Consider the following 12,636-nt stretch of genomic DNA (forward strand, 5'->3'; position numbering starts at 1 on the left):
TCGGGCATGCGCAGTGTGTACACGTGGCATTTCCTCCGGTGCGCAGGATTTTCCAGCGTACTGGAAACAAGATCTGCGATTTTATCTGCAATCACTGACTTATCAAAGCGTCCGCTCGTTCAGTTGGATGCAACTGAACAGACGAGCGTTGTGCCAAAAAGGGATCGTTTTTCATTAATTATCCTCATGTTTGCCAGGTCTGTGTCCTACATTATAACCTTTATACATTATGCTTTTTAACTGGTTGAAATAGTTTTAAAAGTTAATTCAGCTGCAGGAAACGTTTGACAAAGTTTCACAAGACATACTTTTGCTATTATGCCAACAATACAAAAAACCCCAAAAATATATCAGACTTAAAATAATACACCTAAAAAGATGTTTATGGGAGATCCCTGATTTAATTTATAATTTTGTAGCGTCAAAACTTTAGTTCAAAATATAATGATAATTAAAAATATTTATTATAGTAATTTATAATTATATTAAGGAAAGCTATTTTTTTTACACAATTTAACCCTAAATAAGCAAATAACTCAGATAAATTGGCATAAACAATACTCTGGAGTCTTAACTTCAATATTTAAGCCTTGTTATCACTGTATAATCTTGTAACAATTATCATTTTTGCACTACTGTGTTTATATATTCCTTTCTACCTTGTAAGTATGTGTATATATTGTATTATATTTATTTTTATTACTACTGTTTTTTCCCTGCCCTTCTTTCTATAGTTTCTTTTTTTCTTATTCTCTTTCCATACTCCTAGGGTGACACCAACAGCCGAAACCAAATTATTCCTTGTATGCTGTGTACCATTAAAGCTGATTCTGATTCTGATCTGCATAAAAACTAGGTCAATACAGCTTGACCAAGAAGCGCTCTACCAGTTTTTAGCAGACGTTTTTTTTTTTTTTTTTTTTTTTTTTTTTAAGCCTGACACTTGTTGAATGAATAAATTATCCGTCCCCGCAAATTGGTAACGATCCCAGTAATTATCCATCATAAAAACGGATAATTAAATACTAAATAATTACGACAAGAATGTCGTCGCTACACTATGACTGATCGGGAGCAATTGTTTTGTGACTGGTTGGTTGTTTTGTTTTATGTGGAAACGACGCACACTGTACATTGATAAAATATTTCATCACAAAATACCCACTGAAATCATGTTTATGGGAACTTTAAGATAAGAAGAAGTGCAGACCATTGGTTTATTTCAGGTCTCCTGCCGGAAGGATGATGGTGGAGCATAAACGGGAAGCGGCTGGGCAGAGTTTGGGGAGTTGTTGGACAGCCATTGCAGTGTCGTGGCTCAGTAACAAAACACGAAAGAGGAGAGGAAGACCTGGTATCTCACAGGTTCTCTTTTTTTCTGAGCGAGAGACCAATTTACATGACTATTAGAGCGAACGCACTCGGTAAATTAGTCTACACCTAAAAAGCGGGTAAGTTTTTGGATACAGTTTCTCACTATTAGTCAGAAAATGTGAACGTTCGGCATCTCGGCTAGCAAATTATCCCGGCTGCTAATGTTGCTACGTTAGCATTGCTAGCACCAAGTTGCCGTATTATCACTGTGACTCTAACTGGATGTGAACTTAACTTGAGGCGCTTTGATATTCTTTTTAATTACCATTTACGTTTGTTATCGGTGGCGACACTCTCGCCCTATCACTAGAATGTAGTGTCTTTAGTACATCGACGAACTGTTTCTGTAGCTAACTGCTGATTAGCTAACGTAGCTTTCGATGCAACGTCGCCTAATAGAGAAAATGACACGTAGCTAGTGGCTTCCTGCTAGCCTGTCTGTTAGCCGGCCTCACCCTGCCTTTTCAAATTACACATAAGTAGGGTGTCTAAGCTTGATATGTTTTGTTAATACCCTGACATTTGGGCCTTTTTCTACTATATTTTCCAGCACGTAAACTGGCGTAGACCAATCATCCATGTTACATTAGCCGTTAAGGTAAAGGTTAGCTATCTCACCGCTACGTTGATAGTCGTTGTGGGGACTTTTGACAGCCGAGTCAAACCGCATTTAGTGTGTTTTAACTATAAATGTTCACAGATTTCTCGCTACATCTATGAACTCGTGAAATCTTAAAATGGATGTGATTTTGTAGAGATCATATCTCCCAAAAGGAGTAAATGTGTCCTCTTTTTAGTGATCATTTTAATTTGGTAAACAGATTCCTCAAATGCCACAGTTGTAGTTTTGCATATCTAAGTATTTTCAAGTCTTGATTGTTTTCTGACTATAAGGTGAAAGTGACAAGTAGTATTAAACGCCAAAGAAGTTGCTAGGAAGTTAGGGTAATGTCAAATGTGTGGCTTAGTGATTTTTCAGTAAACGGACCCATATCCACTTATTTAGTAAGTGTTGACTTGAAATAACTATCAGTAGCACATTTGAGAGACATGATTAACAAAAACTGCCTAAAATCGTACACTAAATGGAAATTCATATAGTCCATATTACCTCAGAAAATGTGTCTTGCTCTTAGTATTCAATTTAATTTAGTAGCTAGACGCTTTTCGCAAATACCACTGTTCTAAGTGAGTACTACATAAGTAAGCGTTTTGAAATCTTCATTAACTATCATAGTGTAAGGAAAGTTAATATTTGTTTTTTAAACACTGTGAAAGTAGCTCACAAGTCAGATAATGTTAGCAATACTGGTAAAATTGTCAAAAAATGTAGCTTGGGAAGTTTTTAGTAAATACACCCGCTGATGGCTCTTTAAATAAGCTGTGCATATAGTGTTAACTTGAAATAATCCACAACAACTGCTTGAAATCTAACAATAGTAGACATTCATAGAGATTATACCTCCTGAAAGAGGACAGTGTGTGTACTTGTTATCTTATTTTATAGTTAAACAAATTTCTCAAATAGGTGATTTGTGTTGGTATTTTTTCTGTCTACATTATTACCAGATTCTAAGGAAAAACTACAATTAAAAGGTGTTTTTTGGATGGACAACTTGTACTTCAGAAGTTGGATACTGTCTGTAATCAGGGGGAACTGTCACAGTGTGTCCCTTGGTGACTTTTGTCTAATTACACCCTTATTCACTCATTTTAAAAAACTGTTTTGAGTGCGTTAACTTGAAATCATTGTCTTTTACTAACCCTCAGTAGACATAATATCAAACAACAGCCTGAAATCTTACAGTAGATCAGAAATTATACAGTTCATGTCTTCCGAAAGGACAAAATATGTCCTGTTAGTGTTCAACCTAATTTAGAAGTTAAACACATTTTTCAGATATCACAAATGTAATTTTACAAAAGTAAGCTTCTTCATGGGCAAACTGTCAAAGTGTGTAGCTTGGTGAGTTTTGACTAAATGCGTCATTAGTCACTTGTTCAAAAAAAACTGTGATGAAAGTGTTAACTTGAAATAACTGTCACTGACTCATTTGAAAGATTTAATTCATAGCAGATGCTTCAGTGCTGGTGAGTTTTAGCTCTAAGGGTGCCTCTAAGCAAATTCTTACTATGCACCTTAAATCACCTCTTTTTGGCAATGACGATTTTTTTTGTCACACCTTGTATTGAGGTGGCTTTATAGGAGTCTGTTGCCTAACGATCAGTTTGCACACCCTGTAAACAACAACAGATCCCTTGAAACAGGTTTAGGCCCCTGTTTTCAGCCAAGCTTTTCATTTATCACATGCCTTGTTTTTTTCAGAATATTTTAAACACACATCTATATATTGGTCTTATATCTGCCTGTACTTGTCAGTTACTATCAGGCTTCATGTTCACGACTGCATCATTCCACATGTGAGGCCATCAGTCTGTAACGCCAACCCACAGTGTCAGCGCAGGCGTGGGAGCATATCGGTCTGGAGCGTAACGGCAGCTGACGTGTGGTTCAGCTGTGTTTTCTGTATTTGCATGGTCTTGACCTTTGTCTACCTTATACTTTAGCCCTGGAGTTGTTTGCGTGTTACGTAAGTGTGACTAGAGGTCGGCATCAGCTTACCTTGTTCTGGTACCTTTGTATCCATCATAGAAAAAAGGCTAGGACATTGAATGAATTAGAAATACATGTCTAATGTAGGAATTGCATACATCCCATGAGGCAAAAGCTCCTTCATGGCTTACTGGCTGAGAAAGTTTGTTTTTTCTGCCCTCCTTTCTTAGGGTTTCATGAGCATAACAGTGACGGATTTGATCACGTCAAATACAAGGACGGTAAAGAAACTTCTATGAACTGGAATTACAAATGAACAAAAGAGGAGCTTTTCTTATGCAGAAGAAACAACCTGTTGCACATTTGTCAGTCAGGAAGCTGTTGAGTTCACAGTTTTTAACAAGCCACATCTCAGATCTATTTTGTTTTGATTGAAATGCAATATGGCTAGCTTGTCTTCAAAGGCAAAGACTAGGCTTCAGTTCTGAAGCCCTTGCAGATCGGTTGTGTTGAACAAAACAGTCTTGTTGCCTGTGGAGGAACTGTCAGATGGTATGTGTTCAGGTCTTAGAATCTCCTGTCCTGCTGTCCAAAGACTCCTACTGGAACAAGCTAATCATTGGCTGTAGCAAGCCACTCATTGTTTTTATCACCAGTTGCTGGTACCTATCTGATAGTTTTGAGGCAAGCTGCATTTTCATGTAGAAGAGTGCCATCACTTACTGAGGGGCGCTGATTGGTTTTTATTGATCTTACTCTCTGTCTCGTGATATCTGATGCTGTTATTTGTGTTCAGTTTGTCTCTTGGGGTTCCCAAGTGTTTTCTCTTGTAGGCTCTGGGCCTGTTAACTCAAGAAATGAAGCCATAATATAGTCCAATAAAGTGTTACTGAAAAAAAAAGGTTTAGAATTAAATATTGTAATGTCGAGAACCGCCACTGTTGAAATTAGTTAATATTCCTAAATAATTATCTAAATAAATGACTACAGTAATTGTCTAGATTTGTCTTCATACGGTGTATTATCATTTCAGTTTAAGCTTACACCTTTCCCTGCCATCTAGTGTCTTTCATAAAGATTCTCCAGTGATGTCATACCTTTCAAGTGCTGCTTTTTTGAAAACTATTTGAACCTCAGTATTTTGTTTATGCCGTGAATAAAAGAGAGAGACTGTCCAAATGTGCGCCGAAGGTTCCTACCGGCGTGATGACAGTTGTTTCTCTTAAACCGCAGTCAGAGCAGGGTCACTGTATGTCACTAATAACTTGCATACAAAAGTAATAAAACAATTTGTTAATAAGCATTTGGAGAAAAAGGCAAAACGCCAGATGACTTGCAGCATTTTTAAAGTTTGCTTTATGGTATTAAGGGACATTACAGCTAAATTAGCACTGTTGTATCGTTTTTTGTTTCTGCATCTGTGCATGTTAATGTCTTCTTACCTCTGTTTGTCCCATTTGTTGTTTTTCAGGATTCAACAGATCCGGATATGTCATTCCTGTGGGATTGGGTTACTATCAGTTTCAATAGCGTACTACAGTTTTTAGGTGAGTACTGCTGATAAGATGCACTATCTTACAGTAAACATTTCAGTTTTGAAAGCTTAAAAAATGCAAACACTTTTGACTGTTTTGGCATATTAGGCAGTCAGTCAAAATGGAATTATCCTGGTGTGAACCGCAAAGCTGTTAAAAATCTTAATTAGCATGGGGAACACACTTGATAATTATAGAGAGGATTTAGTGTGAATACAGTCTGAATAATATCTTCAGTGATCACAAGAAGAATTTTAATTGTTACATCTATTGATCTGTCTTTCAATCTGGTGTTCTAATATTGAGCAGAGCAGAGCAGAGCTTTGTGCCTTGAAATCCATTCCTGCTGTGACTGACGTTGCTTGGAAGAAGCAGAGTTTCTCCTAAAGTGTGTGTTTACTTTGTGGCCACAGACACAAATCTAAAACAAATATCCTGACGGTATAGCAAAACTCACTCCTTACTTGCTAATCCACACTGTAAGATGTCGGGTAATAAAACCTTTGAATAAAGATTACTCTGTAGCTCAACTTTTTATCAGGCAAAAGGCATTAATTCATTTTCTGACACCACAAGATAATTTTCACACTTTGTAGTTTGTATTGTGGTAAGAAATGATTAAACGACCTCCATGAGTGATCATTACTTTAAATGCATCTGTGTAGCTTGAGTGTGCATTTATAGCTCCTTGGTAAAAGCTCGAACACACACTGACTTATCGCTTTAATGCACATTCAGGCTACACATACTCCTTATGTCCCCTTAAAGTGGTTCAGCTAAAAGCATCCACTACATTTTTTGTGCTGTGTAAACATGAAAAGCAAACAGAAAATATCGCTCAGATACACAACATGATTTTCCACCCAAGGTTTTTAAATTTGTCTGTGATGGAAGTGTCCATCTGAAATGTGGTGGGACAATCTTGTTATATTTACCAGCTGCTCTCCTCCCCAGAGTGCACTGTTCTAGTTTCTGTGTTGGAACTGCTTGTTTGAAGCAGGAGTTCCTGTTCTCCCTGTTAGACAGGTTGCATAGTGCTGTTGTGAGTAATGATGACGTCCAGTAGAGCTGACTCAGTCAGAAATTTTACAAATCCTCTGGGTATCACTATGCTGAGTCAGAGAGGTAAACACAAAGCCTCAAGACAATTGAGGAAGGAGTGACCTTAATTTGCCCCATTTATCCTGTATTCAGGTAGCTGATGTGCCCAGGTGAGAGAAGTGACAATTGCCAGTTTCCCTTTGCTCACGTTAAATTACAGGAGTTTTATTGTGAAAAGTTGTTTCGCTGAATTAATACGGCTGTCGTTTCTCTGTAGAATTCCAAATGAGCTTAATTTTTCTCATTTCAGAAAATGCAAGAAAATAGTTTAATTTGGGCAAGGGTCTGTCATTTAAGGTTCACAGTGTGAAATAAAGAACAGCAAGATCAGCAGGTGGCGCTCTGACACTTTGGCATGTTTTATTGTGCATCAAAGAATCTATATGTGTGAATCCATTATCCACTACATTCCTGAGGACAAGTCTGAGCTTGGCAGTTTATTTGCATGTGTTTTACGCTTTAACGATTTTATTTATTTATGTGTAATGTGATTCAGCCTTTGAAAGGGATTTGTGTTCTAAATTTCTTCTGGCTTTGTTTCAGGACTGTACAAGAAATCTGGCAAGTTAGTATTTCTTGGCCTGGACAATGCTGGCAAAACGACGCTACTGCACATGCTCAAAGATGACAGATTGGGACAGCATGTGCCAACTTTACACCCAAGTGAGTTGGTGCTACACTGTCACACACATGCATGTCCACACATGCTCACACAGTTATGTGTTCAAAGACTGTCCATGCAAATAAGTTCAGGCTGATGATTCAGACAGTTACATGTCACATTTTTAATGAACGCTGTTGATGGGCTGTCACGATAATGACATTTTAGTTGACGGTTAATTGTCATACACATAGTTGTGCTTAATGATTGAAGTTTTATATGTTTAGAGGTATTAGCACATTTGACTGCTATCTTTTTGCTGCAAATTCTCCAAGTTATTGGGCACCCTTTTTTTCATTTTTCATCAAGTATTCCCACAGGGCTGCTGAGATGTTTGACTTGGCAACTAAATCAGTGCTGTTAATGTCAATAAATTCTTATTTAAATGCAGTTAGTCAAATGTAATTAAGTCCTGAGATAAGTAGTTAGTGTCATTAAACTGTAGCACAGGAAGGTAGTGCTAAGATGGAAAATATGGAAATAGTGATTCAAATGTGACTTATCAGTTAGTTTTATCCAGCTGTTTTTATACAGGTGAGTGGAAACAAAGATGCTAAATGATCGTGGTCATTTCAGATCATTCTGATCAGGCAATTATGCAGTAATTGCAACAGGCCTACTGTTAAATGAAAATGAGTACCTTTTTTAATGTTTTCACTCCTGTTTTACAAATCAATGGTCTAAAATAATGTATATCATTGACTTCTGAGCTACCTGACTTTTAAGATTTGTTCATTATCATTATCTCTCCTCAGCTTCAGAAGAGCTGACGATCGCTGGCATGACTTTCACCACCTTTGACCTTGGAGGCCACGCACAAGGTGTGTCTGTGTTCTAATGGTTTTGTGTTTTATTAATTACTGTTTTTATGTGGCAGAGATACCAGGAGTTTCTGCAGCCGAGAAAGGAAATACTGTCTTGTTAATATAAGGACTGAACAATACTCTGTGTCTAAGACAAGTTGACTGATCAGACTGTAAATCTGTTTTTGTGTTTGTTCACACAGCCCGCAGAGTGTGGAAAAACTACCTCCCTGCCATTAATGGCATTGTCTTCCTTGTGGATTGTGCAGACCACCTCAGATTGGCCGAATCAAAAGCAGAACTTGATGTAAGTACTTTCTAGTCGCAAAATGCATACATTTTTTTTCTCAAATATTTGTTTATTTGTATCAGTGGCACCAGAAAAAGTGAGATTGGGGTTGGTATAAGAATTGATGTTTGTGTTGGAGAAATGCTGCCTATGCTGCCTATAAGTATTTATTGCAAGAAACTAAATGAAGTGTCGGTTACAGTACAATCCACTTTTGGCACAAATGCTCAAAAACTGTGCAAAGATTAGTCAATTTTACAGGAGACAAATGCATCAATTTCTGCTACCACAATAGTTTATAAAATATAACACTCTCTTTAATGATGACACGCAAATTTGTAAAGCGTTTCCCTTTTTTTTGGTTGCTAAGTTACCCACTGTGGGTTTAATAAGACATCTCTTGTCATATCACAAGTCTAAATCTGGAAAATTTAAGAGATCATTTGTTTTAGCAGACAAATTGCAATACTCATAAAATCACTTACAGGAAGCACTAAATATTCCACTATCAGAGATTCACAATGAGTAACACTGTCATATCAGAAGGTCCAGTTTTTTTAAAATCTAAGTTTAAGCTGGATAGTAACTCCCCTTCATCCGTCCTAGGCATTAATGACAGACGAGACCATCGGAAACGTGCCTATTCTGATCCTGGGCAACAAGATCGACAGACCAGAAGCCATCAGTGAGGAGAAGCTGAGGGAAATTTTTGGATTGTATGGACAGACGACAGGCAAGGTGAGTGAATACAACATCAGTCTGTCTGGCCAGCGTGCTCCCCCCTTTTTATTTGGACATCTTATTGTCTATCGAAACAGTTACACGGGTATGGGAAAGACAAGGAATTCTGGCGCATGATCATTTCGGAATCAAAAATAGATGTCTACCAAAAATATTCTTGCATATCTTTTAATCTATCACAAAGCAAGAACATGGCTGTATATCTGTGTATACAGCTATAAGTAACTCTATATTCTGCATGGATAAAGTAGACCTGCCCTCGGCTTGTTTCTTTTGGATTAACAGTTGGCTGATTTTGTTACATGGAGACCAACAGAGCAAGCATTAAAATGTTCGAAAGATAAGCACATTGGATATTCTTTATGGCTCTGAGAGTTGTGCTTATACTTGGAAATTATTTGACAGAGGAGGCCGATAATGCATTTTTTATTAGGACCTTCACATTCCATTAGGGCCTCTCAAGTTGACATGAGGATTCATGTTTAGAAATCATCTTGTGTTTTTGAGATGTACCACTGCTGCATCCATCTCCCTTGTAGCCTTCAGCTTCCTGGGCTGTGTTCATTTACAGTAAACCAATTAATTTCTTCATTTTGTAACACCCTCTTCGCTCTGTGCCTTCTCATAACCCTGAAACACATTTAAGGAACTGAAATTTTCCGTGCTTTAATCCTTGATATAAAACAAATGTAAATTTCAAACATTGACCTGAGACTACACCAGAGAAAAGGCTGCAGGAAGTTGAGTCCTCACTGTAGTACACTAATAATGAAGTTATGAGTCCACTTTTAAGCATAGGAACAAAACAATAGTAAAATGTCAAGTTTTAACTTGATAGGTAAAGGTTTTTATGGTGGCATTTTTGTCTTTACATTTGACAGGATATGCCATAAAGGGCCGACTGACTGGGAGTCAAACTGAGGGCTATGTTGTTGAAGGGAGCAGCTGATCATCCAGTTTCATCTTTAATATTCCACAAATGCATTAAAACTAGCACCAAACGACTCGGGGAAAATATCTAATTTGATTTTCGGCACAACTTCTAAAGTCAAGTTTCTGTTCAATAGTAACTGTAATAGATTTAAAACATATGATGGAGTATTACTGCATGAGATCCCATCAAAAGTACGAGTGCTTCAGTTTATCAAACTGTTGACCTGACAGTTTAAACCTGGGTCAGACCAGTTGCAAAATGTATGTGCTAAACTGCAGCCTTTTCAATTTTCCATCTCGATTTGAAATTGTTTTTTATGATGTTCTTTGCACGTGTATCATGCATTCATTGAGTAGAACACAGAATTATTCTATTTTTTCCAACCAAAATGTACTTGGTATTGTAAATAAAGCAGTGTTTGAGGATAATTTGCTATTTCAAAAAGAGTGTATTTACGGTGACTTTTTTCCTGCTTTTCTCTCAGGGCAACATTCCCATGAAGGAGCTGAACACGAGACCATTAGAGGTGTTCATGTGCAGCGTGTTGAAGAGGCAGGGCTACGGCGAGGGCTTCCGCTGGCTCTCCCAGTACATCGACTAAAGCAGCCGAGCCCTCAACACACCGACATCACCACCACCACCACCACCAACACCATCAGTGGGAGTGGGGGGGTGGGGGGTGGGGGGGGCAAATCCAACCACTCGAGACGCCCACCGTCGCCACCGTCATACTCAGCCCCATGTTTGGTTAATCAAGTCTGACTCCACCATCAGAGAAACCAGTACAACTTGATCCCAATAGACTTTTATTGGTCGAACATTTGGTTCCGCGCTTACAGCATTCATACATGTATGCGCACACACACGTTTGTTTCCATCTCTTTTTTTTTTTTTTTTTTTTTTTCTTAAAAGAGAGAAACATAGCATTGGTTCCACAGCAAAGGGTGTTCAAATTCAAACGGATGAATCTTTTCTATATTGTGTCTGTCCTTCGCTGACCTCTCTCCCTCCCTTCCGGCCATCTGTTGAGTGTGATGATAAATGCATTATAACTGTAAATCTGTATATGATTTCATTGGTATATCAACAGTCCCCTCCACCTTCTCCCCCCTCTTCAGCTCATTTTGAGCAATGAGAGAGAGCAACATAGTTGTATACATTGCAGTACACTTTTTTAACAGTAAAGACATTCATTCAATGTTGTATTTAATCACCGTGTTTTGGTTTGTCCTGTTTTTTTTTCTTCTTTTAAATTTTTTTTTTTTACATGCTTTCAATAATTAAGCGATGTGGCCATGTACTCAGCCCTCACTATACTATAGATGTGTGGCTGTTTCACCCATTTATTAAAATGGACCATTGCATTTATCTTAGTGTATTCAGAAATTAGATCCAGTTCTTTAGGTTACTTGGAAGTTAAAAATATTTTTGTTCTAGGCTTCTGTCTCGTGGGCACAGAAGTACTGAATGGATCCAAATAGTCAGCAGGCTCCCTTTTTAAAGAGAAGCATGGGGTGGTAGTATAACTAATTGGAGGAGATTTTTAATAGGAAATAATACTGGCTATAACTCTGGCAAGGTTTGATGAAATTGTGTAGATAGCACCAATGGTCAGTTGATGCAAAGGAAACTATTTAAGTGAATAAAACCTTGCAATAAATGGCTTGATAATAACATGCAGTAGAGATGAAGGGAGGAACGAACAGACGGTTGTAACATCAAGTAGTCGTCAATATTAGAAGTCCATACTACAGATGTATTTCCTAGCTCAGAAACCTTTTTACAGGGTGAATCTAGTGACCAAGTGAAAGACTCAGTCCCACAGTGGGAACAGATAGGCCTAAGAAAGGGACCATATATATATGAAATGTACATGATCATCGTACATGGATTTTGTATTTATAAGTGGTATCCTTTGATCTATGTGCATTACCAGAAACTATTATGCATGCCTTGTTTTAATTTTTAATGACCATTATTCCAGAGAGTACAACAGGAGGGACGAAGATGCCAAAATTTACAATGAAAGATGATTGTCATGCTTTTTTCCCCCTTTTTTTTTGTTTTGTTTTTTTTTACAGGAAACAATGGAATTGCACATAATACACGCTTTTTCTGTCCCTGTCCCTTTGTCTCTTTCATTCCCTCATGACTACGTGATGAGCTGTTCCAACAAGGGTGGGACTTGCTGTTGTTTGCATCATAAAATATGTAATAAATGTTTGCAATGAATAACAGGCTTTAACATTGATCCCCAATGCAGACTGATTTTTTTTTGTCAACTTTTCCTTGGTGAGATCAGATTAGCCTTGAAAGATACTAACTTTATTTTCTGGAGTAAAAATAGCAATCCAGTATGAAAATACTACAATACAAGACCTGTGTTGTAAGTAAAGATATTATACAGAGAAATACATTATTATATGACAGATATTCATGCTTATGCATCCGTTTCATTGTTGTCAAAAAATAGGTCTGTGCAGTCTTGAGATGATAAATGAGGTAGGAAGAAGAAAAATAAACGTATTCAGGTTGCAGACAATGAATTCGTTCTGACTTCTGTTACGAAATATTGGAGAGTCTGACCTCTTAGGCCTCAGTATGAAACCATTTGAAAAGCACTTGTAAAGCTGAGCTTGCTTTC

At 37.6% G+C, this 12,636-nt stretch overlaps 1 protein-coding gene across 1 annotated transcript; it reads left to right on the plus strand.

The window, feature by feature from the left end:
- The first annotated feature begins 1,292 nt into the window (after positions 1-1,292).
- sar1b (secretion associated, Ras related GTPase 1B) lies at positions 1,293-12,243 on the plus strand. The gene is made up of 7 exons (XM_023295420.3): positions 1,293-1,451; positions 5,400-5,475; positions 7,108-7,227; positions 7,981-8,046; positions 8,232-8,335; positions 8,924-9,055; positions 10,477-12,243. Exons 2-7 carry the CDS (start codon positions 5,418-5,420, stop codon positions 10,591-10,593), a joined length of 597 nt encoding a protein of 198 aa, XP_023151188.1. The 5' UTR covers positions 1,293-1,451; positions 5,400-5,417; the 3' UTR covers positions 10,594-12,243.
- Positions 12,244-12,636: the final 393 nt, after the last annotated feature.

Source organism: Amphiprion ocellaris, chromosome 14 (assembly GCF_022539595.1).
Source record: "Amphiprion ocellaris isolate individual 3 ecotype Okinawa chromosome 14, ASM2253959v1, whole genome shotgun sequence".
Lineage (NCBI taxonomy): Eukaryota > Metazoa > Chordata > Actinopteri > Pomacentridae > Amphiprion > Amphiprion ocellaris.